General features: G+C 52.6%; 1 protein-coding gene across 1 annotated transcript; it reads right to left on the reverse strand.

Moving 5' to 3' along the window:
- Positions 1-696: 696 nt before the first annotated feature.
- On the reverse strand, positions 697-15,005 carry GHRHR (growth hormone releasing hormone receptor). Its single transcript, XM_032305199.1, has 14 exons — positions 14,949-15,005; positions 12,677-12,779; positions 12,448-12,555; positions 11,814-11,911; positions 10,681-10,778; positions 9,858-9,990; positions 8,365-8,518; positions 8,043-8,103; positions 7,537-7,606; positions 6,767-6,858; positions 6,073-6,202; positions 5,448-5,489; positions 3,524-3,649; positions 697-2,620 (listed from the first exon to the last, which is right to left on the reverse strand). The coding sequence occupies exons 1-13, from the start codon at positions 15,003-15,005 to the stop codon at positions 3,524-3,526; spliced, it is 1,272 nt and encodes a 423-aa protein (XP_032161090.1). The 3' UTR covers positions 697-2,620.
- Positions 15,006-17,321: the final 2,316 nt, after the last annotated feature.

Consider the following 17,321-nt stretch of genomic DNA (forward strand, 5'->3'; position numbering starts at 1 on the left):
TCCCAGTCCAGGTCCCGTGGTGGAAGAGACTAGAAAAGCAGCAGGAATTTGAGGTTCCAGTTGAAACCGGAAGGGAGCAAGGTGTAGACTTCCAGCCACAAATGAAGCTTCTTCTAGCAAAGGGATGGAATTCAGGGAATGAACTTCTGCTTCCACCATGGCTACCTGCACGAAGTAACCACGAAGGCTAACTGCTAACTAACCACTCACGCTAACCATGAACTAACCGTTAACACGAACTACTAACCAGCAGAACTCCGAGAGCCCACCATTTGATCCTTAGGCTGACAGAGCCGTTGATGATAGTATGAGAAAGAGAAACCGTCGCACTCACCCCCTTTGTGCCAGAATGCACCAGGGCCAGCTGTTAGGGACACAGCTTACCAGGAGGAATTAGAATTCTTCTCGTGTGCATTGCATGGGGTCAAACATTCTAGGTCTCGGAGTTTGTTCTGAAGATTTTCTCTTGTTGAGATGTACGTGAAGAATTGTCTGCAAGGAAGTTTGCCATCAAAACTACTGATTTTTTTTTTAAGATTTTATTTATTTATTTGACAGCGATCACAAATAGGCAGAGAGGCAGGCGGCGGGGCAGGGGGGGGGGGGGGGAACCAGGCACCCCGCTGAGCAGAGAGCCAGATACAGGGCTCAATCCCCGGACCCTGGGATCATGACCTGAGCTGAAGGCAGAGGCTTTAACCTACTGAGCCACCCAGGCGCCCTGTAACTACTGATTTTTTTAAAATTGGGAGCAAAACTGCAGCAATAGAAGATATGTCAAGTAGTTATTGGCTAAACAAAGAATATTCACTTTATTGGGAGATAGTAATAATAATAATTCACATATTATAAATCTCACCCTTTTCAACTATACAATTCAGTGGTTTCCAGTGAATTCTAGAACATTTCATCACCCCTGAAAGAAACCCTGTAGCCACTGGGGGAGGAGGTGTCAGTCCCCATTTTCCCCTTCTCCAGCCCCTGAAAACCTCGAACCTACTTTCTGTCTCTACAGATTTGCCTATTCTGGACATTTCACATAAATGGAATCCTACCATATGTAGCCTTCTGTGCCTAGCTTCTTTGGGTTCATCCATCCAGCACATGTCCATACTTTGTTCCATTCTATTACAGAAAAATATTCCATATTATGGATCTGTGTCATTTTGTTTATCCATCCGCCAGCTGAGGGACATTTGAGTTTCTCTCTTCTGGCAATGAGCCATGCCACTGCTGGGATGTAGTACTCATGAACCACTTTTCGTACAGACAGAGGTTTTCCATGCTCCTGCCTATGTGTCTTGGAGTGGATTTGCTGGGTCCTATGGCAACGCAACGTAGGACTTTTTGAGGGACTATCAGACTTTCTGCCAAACCAACTGTATCACTTTACATCCCCACCAGCAACGTAGAAGAATTCCAATTTTCTCCACAACCTGGCCAATGCTTGTTGCTCTCTATTTTTGCATTTCAGCCATCCTGGTGGGCCGAATCAATATCTCATTGTGGTTTTGATTTGCAGTTTCCCAAAGACTAATGACTGTCAGCATCTTTTTATGTGTTTACTGGCCAGTAAACACATAAACACAGTGTATGTTTGTTTGAAGCATAAAAAATACAAATTTATAAATACAGTATGATCTCAAGATGGTTCAGAAATGCAGAGAAAAAAAAATCTTTCAGAAGACATATCAAAATATCCATAGTGACTGTCTTTGGGTAATGAGATTATGGCTGATTTTTATTCCTTTTTAAATTCTGGCTACGTCTCTCGATGCCCTGCAATGAATATGAATTCCCTGAGGAATTCAATTCCCTGAGGCTAAAGGAAAGTTCTTAGACTGGAGTCACACCTTGACATTTATCTGACCAAGAAGGTGCTGGGTAGTCGGATATTGTGGCCAACGATGTGACCCTGGGTTTCATCTGGCTGAGTCTCCCTGCACTGAAACCCTCCTGCCTGGGAGGGAGGAGGGTGTGCATCAGAGCAAGAATGTCAGGGAAGACTGGACGTCTTCCTGGAGGCCAGAGAATGGAGCTGAGCTTTTGCACCACAGATTGCTGTGGGCTGACCAAGGACGGGAGTGATATTATCCTGACCTGCAGGGTCCATTTCTGCCTGTTCTCTGCACTCAAATCTCCCATCAGTCTACAAACACATTCCCAGGGACAGCACCCAGGTCTCATTCTCCTCCCTGCCGCCAAGGAAGAGAGTGGGGGAAGGGCTGACCCTTCAGATGCTTTACTTCCTGGGCCTTCCACCAAGTGGGGGGGGGGGGGGGCAGCAGAAAGTAGGCTATGAGCACAGGAAGGCACACAATGGAGAGAACCTGAGGGAAAGACCTAGAATTGGGACATCTCTGAGACAGAGAAAAATAGGGAAAGGGACCTGAGTGGATTTCCAGAAGAACAAACCCGAAAGGCTAACGGGCAGGGGAAGAGAAGCTCACACTCATTAGTTATCAGAGAAATGCAAATTGAAACAACAATGAGATGTCACTTTACACCCATTTGACTTGCAAACATTAAAAAGCTGGGTAATGCCAAGTGTTGGTGGAGCTGCCGGTGGGAGTGCAGGTTTTGCGGAGCATTCTGGAGCGCAATCTGGCGGTACCTGATCCTGGAAGAAAAGGCATACGTGATGACCCGGCACTTTTGTTCCCGGGGCAGTGTCCCGGAGAAAGTCTCACTTGCACAGGTGCATGAGGGGACAAGCGTGTGAATATTCACCTACAGGGGAGAGGGGGAGACGGGAGCGGTCAGACGTGGGCAATGACACCATGTGGCACCATATGGCAGTCAAAACAAGGGACCAGATGAGCACACGGCAACACGGGTGGATGTCTTCAAAGCAGAGTGCCGACGGGAAAATGTTAGAAGCAGAATGAAGCATATAACTGACAAAATTTATGCAACTCGAAAGTGCAGACACACACAAAATACTACGCATTTTGCAAAAACACACAGAAACACAAATATTCACATGAAACACGTGGGGACGCTTGCCTGTGGGAGGAGAGGGGTGGGACTGGAGATAGAGACAAAAAGAGAACACGTTTTAAGAATAAATTAAACAAGAGGATTCTTGCGCAGACTAACAATGGGGACGAAATGGTTGGGGGAGTGATAAAGGCGCATCTGCACCAGAGATCCAAATCAAGGCTGCAGGTCCCGCCCCTGTGGCGGCACAGGTGTCCCCGCAAGCTCTGTATCTATTCATTTACAAGTTATTGGCTCCTCTGGCCTTGAGCTATGGCCCAAACTCCAGGAGGAGGAACAGGAGAATAGAGACAGAGCAACCAGGGACGTCAGAAGTAGACACACAGGGGCCGAGGGTCAGGTGCAGAACAGGTGCAGGACAGGGTGAAAGGTTTGCCCGGGCCCAGAGCAAGGCAGCAGCTGGGGTGGAGGCATGGCCTGAGGGTTCTCAGGGTGCCCATCCCTCTTGGTCCTGCAGAGGGCGGTGGGCCCATTGCAGCTGCCCAAGTCCCGGTGTGCTCTCCAGTCGCATGATGTGGCTAACCTAGCAGACAGATGTCAACGCCTTCACCCCAGAGCGAGAAGGCGTTGTCCACTTGGTGTGGGTCCTCCGGGCTGGTAGAAGCTCAAGGTCATGGCCGTGCCACCTCCGTAAGATCTCGATCTTTACCTCCAGGGGCAAGGGAGAGGATGTTAAAAAGGTCCCACTGCTACTTCTGTACTCCACCCCAGGGGGACTGAGGGTCTAGGGAGAGACCAGGCAGGAGCAACAGAGACACGGACTCCTGGGAGAGGAGAAGCCATGACTGACCAGAGCCATCACTAAGCTTTATCTCTGAAAGACACGACCTCCTCCTTCCTGTGAGCATTCCTGGCCAATCACTTTAGCTCTTTACTCTAGTTTTTAGCACTACCTTTGTATGAGTCCAGTTAAAGACATTTTCTAGGGGTGCTTTCTTCTGTTTCTGGCCAACTAGCCCCACCGTCCTCCCTGAGTGGCCTCCCACCCCCTGCTCTGGGATTCAGTCCTGCCCTGCCCACTTAACTAAATGATGGCCACTGGGAACCTGTCCAGAGGATATGACCTAAAGGGAGAAAAGATGGAATCCTGTCTAAGGAGCTGAGGTAAGGGGACTGGGATTCCTGAAAGAAAAACAGCTAGGTTGGGAGGGAGGACAGGGGGGCAGGGAAATATGAACTGAGACATCTCCAAGGTGCTATTGGGGTCAAAGGGAGCTGAGAGGCTGTGACACACCCCCCCCACCACCACCAACAGAGCCGAACTTGGGCTGTAGTGCAAGATAAAAGGGAGACAGATTTCTGTTCAAAGTAAAGGTGAGCTTCCCCTCATAGATGCTTAACAACAGAAAAGGTATTTTTGAGTACTAAGCTCCCCATCACCAGAGGTATGTAACTATCTGGTATCCAATAGGATTTCCCAGGACAGATTCTTTCACAGCTCTCCTTGGAAGCCTCTTTCCCAGGTCCCTCTGGCCACAGCCAGGGCTGTTCCCCACTCTTGTCACTGTCCACAGGACTCAAGAGCCACTACAACAGATACCACAGTCCTGTGTCTGCACCCAGACACCAGATAAGGCTGTGTGAGGCTCAGGGAGGCTGCAGTGGGAGTAAAGAGTCAGCGGGGTGGGAGCCAGTCAGGGACAGAGGTGGCAGGAGAGGGGCGAGCTCCATTCCACAGCTGGCAGAGGGCACATGCATCTCCAGTGGATCAGAGCCCATGGCAAATCCATGCTGCCCGAGGGAACCCGTCACTCTGTCATGCACACAGCCACAGGGCATGGGGTGTAGGGCACTGAGATAAATTCTCCTGCCTTTCCCACAGAGCTAGGCTGTCCTAAGGGAGAAATGCAAGGTGCCTCTTGGGTGGGATGTTTTCCTTTTCCACTCCGCCATCTTTCATATCTCTACAAGCATATCAGCACCATCGATGTAGTCATGGGTGTGTCCTCCTCTGGTTGGTCTCTTCTCTTCATCAGTCCCTCCCTTCCAGGTGCTTTCTCTCAGGATCCCTGGCTCTTTTCTTCATCATCCTCCCTGCTGCTGCACCTGTCTCTATTTTCCTCATTCCTTTATGTCTGCCTCTGACTCTCAATTCTGTTGTCTCTGTTTCTCTGTCTACTCCCAGAGCCGGCCTCGTTCCCTCCTCCACTCTCCTCTTTGTCGGTTTTAGGAACACAGAGTTGGGGGGATCCTTTTAGACCATCCCTGGTCCTGAATGGATAGTATATTTGGTCCAACCCAGAGGAGGAATGGATAAAGGACATTAACATGAAGCAATCAGGTTCAGCTTGATCTAGAAACTCAGGACAAACTAAGCTTCCCAACAATCACAAGAGTCAAGATTTGGTTTGAGCTGGGATTTGTAGGGTCTGGGAAGAAGATGAGTGGCCTTAGTTCTGGCAGGAGAGGAGACTCAAGGACTAAGAATAGACAGCAGAGTTATATACCTCTTGGTTGAGAAAGCAATACAGGACAGCAACGATGAAGCCCTGCAGGGCCAAAGAGAAAGGACCACATCAGAATATGATGGCTTGGCCACAAGATGTCCACAATCCTTCTACTATATTTTCCTCCACCCACCCCCAGGATGTGGCCTGGGCCAGGTCTTTGGGGAAAGGGAAGGAGGTGCGTTCATCTTACTACATGCCAGGCACGCTGTCTCGTGTAGTCATTGTGGAAAGCCTGCTAAAGCTATTTCTCTGATATTCCTATTAAGCACAGATCCTGGCATATAATAGGAGCTCAGGAAATGTTGGATAGACAGGTAAGTGGATGAGAGATGCATGGGTGGATGATGAATGGATAGATGAATGAATAAGTGAGTGATAGATGCATGGGTAAAGAGGTACGTGGCTGGCTGGCTGGCTGGATGGATGGATAGATGGATGGATGGCGAAATGGATGAGTAGATGGGCTCAGGGGAAGTTGAATGAATAGAGAGATGGATGGATGAAAGAAAGAATAACCAAGCCCGATAACCCTTAACCTACCATGAACTCAGCCATACAGTGGCAGCACTGCCTCCCTCCTGCCCAAGGACTTGGTGGAAAGAGTCCCTGTGGGGTTCCTCACCTGGAAGGAGCCCAGTCCCAACTCCAGGGGAAGGCGGATGCTCAGGCCCACACTGTCGGGCAGAAAGTTGAAGATGACATAGTGAACTCCAAACAGCGGGATAAGGAGAAGCGTGGATTTAGAGAGACGCCTGCAGGAGAAGACAAGCCCTATGCACCCAAGGCTGGGATTAGAAACTCCCACATGCCTCCTGCTCACTCCCACTTCCCTTCAGTTCCCCATATAGACTCTCTGCATCAGGTACCCTGGAGAACACCAGCCTCCCCAAACACAATGTGGTGCAATGCAGGGCTTCCTTACTTTGGGGCCATGAATCTTGCTGTTCTTACTGCCAAATGCTCCATTTATTCAACATCTACACATAAAAGTCTAATTCAAAGACCACCTCCTCCAGGAAGTCTTCCCTAATCATACCTCATTCCCCTCGCTCCATCTAGAAAAGTTTTCCTTCCGCGGGATCCCACAGAAATGGACCTGACCACTCATCAGTCCATTTGGCCTGGTAACTGGATACTTGGAGCCTGATCCTCCCCACACTGTGATCTCCTAGAGGGCAGGGACCAGATCTGTTCTCTCTCTGGAAGCTTAGGTAGGACCACAGTCCTGGATAGTGAATGAAATGGAACTACACTGACTCCCACTCCAGTTATGGCCCCAGGGTCCCCAAAGGCACTCATGTATACCCACACATTACCAGTACTGAGACTCGACACGGAGGCTGCCCTGAGCCGGCTCCAGCTTCCTGAGCAGGACACGGATAATATTGAGAAAAAGCCCAAAATTCACCTGGAAATAGAAGTGCAGGAAGGTGAAAGGCAAGAGTCAGGGGGTGGCCCCGGTGGCCTGGGATAGGACCTCTTTGAGGATTAGAAATCCTAAATCCTTGAGACACGAGGTGTGCAGGAGGAGGGATGTTCAGGTTGTTAATCCAGAACTTGCATCCTAGGTCCCCCTCCCTCTCCAGCCCGGGAATAAAGGGCTGGGGGGAGGGTCAGAACTTGTCATCCTGCCTCCATCGCCTCCCAGGTCTACTCTGACAAAGTAGGTGTCCGTCCTTTCGATAATATTGGGGGCAATGCACACATTCCCTGAGGCCCTGCAAACCAGCCCAGGTGACCTGGTTTGTAGCATGGGGGCAGGTAGTCGGCTCAGCTACCGCCCTCCTTCCGCTCCCCACACCAGCCTCGCTGCAGTGGGACATGACCTACAGTCAGGCACTGAATTCATCACGACTCCGAGCGAGAAGGAGCCTGAGTGCTGTGGAGACCACCCCCACCCCACCCCACCCTGGGGCCCAGTTTCACCAACACTGAGGTCCAGAGAGGGCCGCTCAGACAAGCCTGCAGAGCAGGGCTAAAGAGCCCAGGTATCCTGACTCCCAGCATGGAGTCATGTTTCCTGTCGGACAGCCACCTCCACCAACCCAGGGAGCAGAAAGCAGAGAGCGTGGCCTGAGGGACTGACCCCAACAGAGAGGACGATCGGCCCTTTGATGATCCACCAGTAAGGAGAGCTGTCATCCAGGTCCCAGCACCTAGGGAGAAGACAAGCCAGAACTGATGGGGGGGGTACCAAAAATGTCTGCCCAGTCTGATCTCCTCTCCCAGCCAGTTGGGACCCCTTCCAAAGGGACACGGCAATCCTTGTTGGGCTAACCCTCTCTCTCTCCACCTAACTGCTTCTTGCTGGCCCCAGAACCTCCCCCTTGTTCTAGGAGGCCCTATTTAGTGTGTTCCCAAACCCCACCTCTCCCTGAGCCCAGCACCCCGAGCATCTGAGGCCCCCTCCCACCCCGGGTCCTGCCTTCCACGCTACCCACAATGACCTTCCCATCTTGCACCCAAGCCTGGGTGTTCCCTGAAGGCAGGGCCAGAGTCTCCTCCTCTTCTCCCCAGATTGGAGGACCACCACACTGCCGGTTGGTCCAGCCCATACCCAACACGGTGGGATGTGATTCCCCCCAGACTCACGCCACATCCTCGAAGACCACTTTGCAACACACCCACATGGCAGTGAAGAGCAGGGGAAGCCCTGTGGGCGTACAGAGGAGACACAGTAAGGGGTCTGCATCCTTGGCTCAGAGACTTGCGCCTACCTGCTGCCACCACTGCAGGCTACATGGGGCACCGGGAAGGTGGGACCAGGAAGCCAGAGAAGTAACCAGCTGCTGTTCCTTCCCTGCTCTGGGTCTTGCGTCACCATCAGTGAGCAAAAGGGACCTTTGGTTGAGCTCCTTGTGCATCCCCAGCCCTCCCCTAGCCCTACGGTGCCCCACCCAGCCTCGGCACTCACCCCAGCCAGCAAGAACCAGCCACCAGAAGGCTCTCCTTCTGCTGGGCGACTTGGAGACCAAGAGGTGGGTCAGGTATGCAGCTTCTACCAAGAGCCAGCTGAAGTTGGTCATGGTGGCAAAATGGGAGGTGGCCACGGAGACCTTACATAGAACCTGTGGGTTGGGGTGTGGCTTTTTTGGAGCTGCACATCCACTGAAGTCCCTACTCCACTCAGGCCCCTCCCCCTCAGGCTGTCCCAGAGGGGCCGTGATAGTATAATGTGGTGGTTAACCGCACAGACTTGTGATCTGAGTTCACACCTAGCCTGCATTAGCTGGGTAACCTCTTCGGACCTCGCGTTCTTGACTGTCAAAGGAAATACTCCCAATTCCTATCAAATGCCTCATCATGAGGACAAGATGGAAACGCTGCGTAGGGATTGCTACTATTTTCTCTTTTGGACAGTCCTTCCTGACCCCACATCCAGCCCCAGAGCTGTGGGTATGGAGCTCCGTTCATTCCTGCAAACGTATGGGCCCTCACACGGCCTTCACTCGTTCAGCGTGGGACTCGCTCATCTGTCAGGGGCGAGGAGCACCACCCCTGAGCTCAGGCAGCCTGAGCTTGGACCCAGGCCCACATACATATAAATGGAACTAAAATGAAAACATACCCAGGAAATAAAAGGTGGTAATATATGCAATAAAGCATTTAGAGCAGTGTCCCTTGGAAGTGCTCAGTTCATATCATTATTACTAGCTTTTCTTTCATTCGTTCATTAAGGTCATTGTGGGTTTGTCCCTCTGCGTATCTGTCCATTTCCTGCACAGTTAGTGTGCCTGGGGGGTGCGGGGCCTCCACGCTATCCCCAATGGCCTTGGATTTTCATTCTCCTGTTTCTCCTACCTTCCTGTCCTGCTGTGACCTCTCTGGTTCTTGGACATGCTTCATGTGTTCCCATCTGCGAGAGTCTATTCACCCCGGCCCCTCCGTTGAATGTGTCTCCCCTCCCCTTCACCCCTCCCAGCTCCAGAACCATCTCCTCCTGAAGCCCAGTTCTCAACACCCCCTGCCCCACTCGGTGGTCCCATAATCAGGTGCATTCTGCCACACACCCCCCCCAGGCCCCTTGGATGCTTCTTGAGGGAGGGACCCAGCTCCACCTCACCCCGCACATACCCACACCCAGCCACGGACAGGCTGGCAGCGCAGGCAGGGAGGGAATGCAGAGACTGCTGGGGTGAATACGGGCCAGGTCAGAGTATGGAATAAGAAATGGAAAGGGGAACACGGAACTCGGGGAAGGACATGAATGGGCCCCACAGTCCAAGAAATAGCATGGGGATTTAGGACCTGACTCTGCGGAGGGGCGGGTGTTTCCTGCTCTGTTATTAGCAATTGTAGAGCCCCAGGGTCAGCCCACAGGATTGGGCGGGCTGCCGGGGTGGGGCACATCTCTCTTTCTCACACGGCCTTCCTTCCCCACCCACCCCGGGGCCTTCCAGTTGTTACAGTGGAGAAGCTGCAGTGGTCTGTGTTCTCCCCGGGGAAGAGGGTGGCGTCCTTCAGGAACACAGCGCCCGCCTTGAGGATAAAGGTGACGAACAGCTGGGTGTGGATGTAGTTCCGAGGACAGTGGAGCCTCCTGGAGGAGCGGGGAGGGAGGAGGGTGAGCGTGCTGGGAAGCAGACCTGACTGACTTGAGCCACACTGCGCGGCGCTTGGAGTGGCCGTGCGGGACAGCTGACCAACCACTGCCCCGGGCTCAGCACTGGGGAGAGGACAGAGAGGACCAGTCCCTCCCTTCAGGGGCTCCGAGTCGGGGGACAGAGGCAGAAAGGGCAGGATACCACCCAGGGGAGACCCCTCGGTGCTCAGAGAGATGAGGCACAGCCCCGTGAGGCAGACAATAGCACAAGCCCTGTTTTGGGGCTCAGACTCTAAAGCTGGAGGGCCTCCAGAGGGGCAACGATCAACGGGCTGGAAGAGTCAGGAAGGGTTTCGGCGGGGGGGAGGGGAAAAGATTCTTGAAGCATTTGGGAGCTGGGTTTCGGATTTTAACAGATACAAATATATCAAGAACAAAGCAACTTGGCATTCCAACCAAATAGAGTAAGTTCCACATGAAAAACGTTATAGAAATGGCAGTGAGTCCCGGAGGGGCTTTCCAAGGGGTGGAAAGGGGACATGCAGGGGGAAGGAAAGGAAAAGCCAGGAAGGGCCATGGTGCCTAGATCTGGGAACCTCCTGGATATCCAGGCAAGGAATCAGGCTTAGTGCTGCGGGCAGTGGGGAGGCAGGGAAGGTTCTCGAGCAGGCAAAGAGGACGGCAAACCTGAGAGCAACCAGGATGGCAGTGGCCACAAAGAGGGCCACTACGGAGATGCTATGGCCCAGGGTATAGATGATCTTCACCGTGGAGAAGAAGGATTTCTGGCAAGATAGAGACAGAGGAAGTCTCAGCAACTGCACTTTCAGGGAAGGGGAGGCTTGATGACCAAGCAGGTGAAGGCTCTCGGTTCTACCCCAGAGCACCCCATCTGGGGGCAGGGGCACCTGTGGGAACTGGAGCAAGCTTCCTCAGGAACAGAAGTGTTTGTTTACAGCTTGTCTTGCACCTGACCTGCTGGTGGGCAGAAGGGGTGAAGGGGAGTGGCCCGGGAGTGAGACAGTTGACTCTCACTGTTACTGGGGCCGGACAGGCAGCAGAGAAACTACTGCTTCATTTATTCATTCATTGGTATGTTCTTCATTCACTGAGGAATGAGAAAAGCTCAAGAGGAGCTGGGGCTTGTTTACTGAATCCTACTTGCTTACTGTCTTGGGCACACAACATGCCCCGAAGTAAGGGGGCAGCCAGCAACAGCCACAGGGAAAAGTGGAAAAGATGGAGATGGATGGGGTAGCCCGAGGGAGGGGATCGGGACCCCTGAGGGGTGTAGGCAATCACCACCTGTGTCTGTCTTCTCATCTGAAAAATGGGCAGACTCAGGCCTTGCCTTGCAGGGCTGAGGGGAAAGAGGTATGGGACTGTGGGTACCAAAGCACCTTGCAGAGGCCCTGCTCAATTCGGAAGTGTGGGGCATGTACACCGCTCCATGGACTGAGGACTGGAGAAGGGAAGGAGCGGGCCCAGGACCACTACGAGCCTCTGTTTCCCTGGAACAGCTCAAAGCTCCTGCCCTGGGGTCCTGAGCACAGAGAGGGCACGCCAAGGAGACGGCAGCCAGCACACCTCCCACACTGCCCTCTGCCTCCCCTCTTTCCCAGCACCGTGGCTCATGAAGCACCCCTAAGCAATTAGCAAAAGACCATGGCCCTCTCTCTTCTAAATACTGCCATCTTCTGGAAACTTCTGCAATTAATAGTCCAACCTGCTAGTTACAGTGGGAATGGTAACCCCTCCATTGTGTGGCCCACCATCCCTACAAATATTCATGGTGACTCTTGCTCCAAGAAGCCTCTTACCTCCTCCATCAGCAGCTCTAGGGGCACAGGGCAGGCCACAGGGTAAGGTGGGAAGGGCTCGGACCAGCCTGTGATAGTGCAATCCCTCTTCACGACCCCTGGAAGGCAGGCAGAGGTGGGAACCAAGAACAGGTTATCCCTCCTTCTCTCTCCAGCATGGGTTGGGGAGTCATGGACCATCCAGAGTCTGCAGACAGCTCCTCCCGGTGGGGGGGTGGCCTTCTCTCCATGGACCTGGGTTCCAGGAGCAAGCCTTCCTCACTCCCCCCACTCGGCCGCTGGTAGCATGGGAATAGTCAGACAGGCCCTCCTCCCCTCCACCCCATAGGTAGCCCTCCTGCTAACACCCACAGAACATTCCCTTGGGGTCAGGCCCTGGGTCCTGCACTTCCACGCTCTCCTCACCAATCCTCACCCCCTCTGAGGTTAAAGTTCTTATTTTCCCCAGGTCACAGGTCAGGAAGCTGAGCGTTTTGAGGTTGAGTGACTAGCCCAACGACACATGGGAAGATGGGAAGTTGGTGTTCAAATCCAGATCTACTGCCCCCAAAGCCAGGGAGGCACCTGCATATTCTGGCATCACCAGATGAAACCACCTCTCCTCCCCACTCACCTCCACACCCGGAACCCTCACCTGGCTCTGAGCTGAAGTGAGAGAAGAAATCAGGGCAAGAGAGAGTCACCCACTCGCCAGAGGCCCCCGTCGGCCAGCACAGCAGCCCATCCCACATCCTGGGGCAGCCTGCAGAGAGAGATGGAAGCACAGCAGACTCAGGGGTCCAGGCCCTTCCAGCATGGGGAGGGATGAGGCTGGAGGAGATAAAGGAATCTAGAAGTCCCTCCCTCTCTCCCCAGCGCCATACCCAGCGTGGTGTTGGGCATCCATTCTGCCGCTTGCTGACATGACCTCTCATCCTCTCTCAGTTGGGTGATGAAGTCGCACTCTGGGTGCACCTGGCCGGATACCTGCAGGAAGGAGGTCAGGGGATTGGCCAAGCTGATCGGCGGCTCCTTCTGGGTTCTCTGATCCCTAAGACCTTAGAAGAGAGACAAAGCCTGATGCCTTTCTGCGCCCTTGCTCCTAAGCACAGGGCCTGGCTCCCAGTACTGGCAAGGGTGCTTGTGGAGGAGGGAAAGAGGAAGGAAGGAAGAAGGAAGGACGGAAGGGGGGGGGGACATGGGGAGGGAGAAAGGAAAGAAAGATGGGCATTTGGACAGGTGATTCCCAATTTCATCTCTTGGGAGTAAGTTCTGAGACACGTTGAACTCGAGTCTTCTGAAGATCTCCTGGAGCTGGCTGAGCCCACGACCTGTCTGTGCGGGGCCTTTCCTCCATCCCTGCTCTCCTAAGCCCGTTCTGCACTCCTGCTCCCTGGATGCAATGCTGCACAAAGGACCTTGGTAGGCAGAACAATGCCCTCGTACACACAGCAATGTCTACGTCCTAATCCCTCAAAACTGAATATGCTCTCTGGCAGGGCCAGAGGGATTTTGCAGCTGGGATTAAGGTAACGATCTTTTGATGGGGAGTTTATCCTAGATTATCTGGGTGGACAGGAGGTCCTTCTAAGAAGGAGGCAGGAATGTCAGAGCCAGATAAGGAGGCGTGAAGGAGTCAGAGGGAAAGTAGGGGGAGGTAAGGGTTGAGGGGGGAAGAGAGAGAGAGCACACTTGGTTATGGTGGGGTGCACCCAGATGTGAGGAAGGAGACCCCCTCACTGCAGAAGGGAAGGCAATACAAGTTACCTGTATGGCCAAAAAGGGGGGGAGGCAAAACAGGTGAAGGAGAATGGGAGCTCCAGGCTTCCAGGTATGGAATGAATAAGGAACAGGGAAGAAAGTTACAGCCCAGGGAATAAAGTCAAATAAAGCATTGTAGGGGATAGATGGGAGCCACACTTGTGGAGAGCACAGCATGACATATCAGCTTGTCAAATCACTATCTGGTACACCTGAAACTAATGTAACAAGGTGTGTCAACTCTGCTGAAATTACAAAAAAAAAAGAAAGAAAGAAAAGGAGGAGGAGGAGGAGAAATTTATCAAGCACCCTATGCCCAGCCCTTGACAAATCAGATCCCACTCAATGCACAATAGCCCCAGTGAGCTGATATGATGTTCTTTATATAAGAGACAAGTTGGGCTCAGGAAAGGTGGGGAATTTGCCCAGGCCACACAACTAGTTTCCCTGGCACCGGATTCTAGCCCCAAGGCTGTGCACCTAGGGGCAGGTGCTGTCGGGCGCTTGGCAGGCCTGGCGGCCATGGGCGCACACACACACACACACACACACACACACGCACGCACGCACACACACAAGCCAGCGGAGGAAGGAGTCCTCAGTCTGTGTGCATTGAGCTTCCCACCCAGTACCCTGTACGTCCTGTCCTGGTCCCTGTGTCCCTTACGGTAATTCCTGGAAAACATGCTGGGAAATTGCAGCACATGCAGGGAGGGCCCCTGTCCTGCACCCCACTCTCCGGCACATCAATTTGGCAAAAGCTCCTCCAGCCCGCAGCATGGGCATGGAGAAAGGAGCAGTTCCCCAAGTGCCAGCGGGGGAGCAGCTGTCCTCCACTCCCTGCGTAGGCCCACCTGGTCCCTGGCCACAGCCACTTAAGAGGCAGCAACCTGAGAAGAGTGTAGCTCCTGGGATGCGGGGGATGGGAAGGAGTCTGGAGATTTTGTGGAAGAATTAGGGACCTGTAGCTCAGAGAAGACTTGGGGGACACGAGACACGAGACAGAGACACGAGACCCTAACTGCCTCCCTGATTCAGAGTCTGTTTTGGGCGGACACAGTCTCTGTGGTCCACCCCCACCAGGGGGGTCCAGAGAGGCCCTGGAGGGAAGCAACAGGGAGGCTAAGTCAGCTCAGCCCGGTTTCCTAGCAGAGCTCCCCAGAGCCAAGCCACTGAGGTGGTGGTGGAGGAGGGGGAGGAAAGGAATGAGGGGACGGGGCAGGATTTCTCTGAGCCATGGCCAGTAGTCTGCTTAGTAGGAAGAAACTGCTGTGCTGGGGAAGAGGCAGTGGGGACCCCACCAGGCCCCAGCTGGACACACCCCCCCATAAGCCCTGAGGCTCCCAGATCCCGAGCCCAGCGGGAGAGGCAGGAGGGTCTGTGTTGGCTACTCACAGTTGGCCATGGGCTCAGCAAAAAGAGGATGCAGGCACCCCATGCCCCGCTGTCCATGGTGGGGCTCCGAGTCGGCTCCCTCAGTCAGCGTCCTCGTCCTCGCTGTAAGCTCCAACCCTCTTCCCTCCCCACAGTCCCCTGCTGTTGCCGCCACGCCGCTGTCCCTGGCTTCTGCCTACTCTGGTGACTGTTTGCATAGGCAGAAGCCAGCAAAAGGGACAGAACCAGCTAAATATTCACAGGATTGCAGGACACGGTGCCCAGCTCAGCCCCGGCCCTCCAGTGGGCCTCCATGCCCCCATCCCCTCCCCTTTCCACTGTGTCCCTAAGTCTTCCTATGTGCCTGTCCTGACAGCAAGGGCTCAGAGATGTGAGAGCCACAGGACATTTCTTGCCCTGGCTGGTCAACATCCTTTTCCATTTCCTTCTCTGAGCCCAGCTTTCTGCCGGCCCACAGTGGAGAGAGCATCCCCCCACAAATGAAGGAGACTCAGAGAAGAAGACCTGGGCCCACCATCAGGGAGGCCCCAGTTTGGTTGGTGACCCGAGTCTCATCCACAGGGCTGCAGGGTGGGGCCAGGGCTGTGGGGACGCAGCAGGGATGGGGGCAGGTTGTCCCTGGGGGTGGCAGAGCAGGGATGACCTTAGAAAAAGAAACGAGATCACAAGCCCCTGCACGGGCTGGCCAAAAGTTGTCCTAGCAGCAGAGGCCCTACCAAAGCTGCTCCAGTGATTTTAGAACATTCAATTCCTGGTCACTTTTATTATAGTTTTAGACTTTAAAATGCAGAATCCCAGGTGACCAAGCTGAAGACAAGGCTCTGAGTCCCATCCAGATCTCATGCAGCTTTTGGGGCTTTGGAAGCACATGGTATCTTCCAGGGCCGTGGATGCCGCTGTCCCTGGTTAGCCCTGACGTTTGTGCGTAGGTCTGTAGTCCCAGAGCCTGGCAGGCTGGATGTGGGTGACAACAAGCTTGTTTACAGCCTGCCCCAAATCATGAATGATGAAGGCTCCACACCCCCGCCTCGTGGACAGTGAGGAGTCATTTTACATCAACAAGGATTTATTTTTCCATTTGTATTCATCGCCGACAGCGTTGAAGAAAAATATTTTGAAGAGAAAGCATGAACCACCCACCCCAAGCCCCAGACCCCCTTCCCTCTCCCAAAGGTTTTCCTGCGGGTCACCCATGAAAACAGTGCAAACGGGGCACACACACAGCTCAGCTCCTCTCCAGGGTGAAGCAGAGCTCCTGGAGAGGCAGGCCAAGGGAGGACTCACAGGTGGGAGAGCAGAGCACTGAGCAGGTGTGGTTTAAAGGGAAAGCTGGAACTTTCCATCCCCCAGCTATAAATGAGCAACAGTGCAAGGATACATACCACAATTAGCCCCTTGGTAATTAGTGTCAATATCATTAGCATGAATGATGGTTAATAATGGATATTGACACTTAATAATCATTATCTAAAGTAATGGCTTTTCACAGGGAGTGATTTCATCCCCCACGGACTATTTGGCGATGCCTAGAGACAGTTTTCAGTATCCCAGCCAGAGATCAGGGTGGCAAGGGCGGTGGCAAGGTGCTACGGAGGTATAACGGATTGAAACCAGAGACGCTGTCGGACAGCCTACAGTGCGCAGGACAGCAGCCCCCGTGACCATATGAAGAATTATCCGGTTTAAACGGTCAGTGGAACTAAGGTTGAGAAGCCCTGCTCCAAGGATTCTCCAGGCCCATGGTCTTCCCGAAGAGACCAGGGTCACTGAACACCCCTCTCAACTACCTCTGTACCTACTCAAGTTCAAATTCTGCCTCCACCGCTGGCCGGCTGTGTGACCTTGGGTGGTCAGTTTTTTGAGCCTCAGTTTTCTGACTTGCCAGGGTAAGCAGACAAGAACAGGCATATAACTTACCTCACAGAGAGCCTAGCTCACAGTGGACAATCACGAATGGTATTATGTAATAAGGAAGGACTGTCAGCCAACAACATTAGAACAACAATTAGAACATATATATATATATGTTCTATATTATATATGTATATATATATATATATATGTGTGTGTATATATATATCCTTACTCTCTATATATATAGAGAGTAAGGGTTTTTTTTTTCCAGAAGGGAAATTTGTTTTTATCAGAACAGAAACTTCCTTATATAAAAAATAAAAGCCATGAAGAAAAAATTAATAAGTTTGACTACATCCACATTAAAAAAAAAAGTATGCTCAAGAAAAGACACCACAGATAAAACTACAAGAAAGCTACAGACCTAAAGAAATATTTGTGATCAATAATGACAAATAACATCATAATTTTTTAAAATATCAAAACTGTTTTTTTAAAAAATACCTACAAATAAACAAT

The sequence above is a fragment of the Mustela erminea genome, chromosome 11 (genome assembly GCF_009829155.1).
Source record: "Mustela erminea isolate mMusErm1 chromosome 11, mMusErm1.Pri, whole genome shotgun sequence".
Classification (NCBI taxonomy): Eukaryota; Metazoa; Chordata; class Mammalia; order Carnivora; family Mustelidae; genus Mustela; species Mustela erminea.

Coding starts and splice junctions, on each gene's coding strand:
- GHRHR (XM_032305199.1), bottom strand. CDS start 15,005: ATGGACAGCGGGGCATGGGGTGCCTGCATCCTCTTTTTGCTGAGCCCA. Junction 10,779..11,813: donor TAGAGCTGCTGATGGAGGAG/GTAAGAGGCTTC, acceptor CTATCTTGCCAG/AAATCCTTCTTCTCCACGGT. Junction 8,104..8,364: donor GCTGGTTCTTGCTGGCTGGG/GTGAGTGCCGAG, acceptor GTACGCCCACAG/GGCTTCCCCTGCTCTTCACT.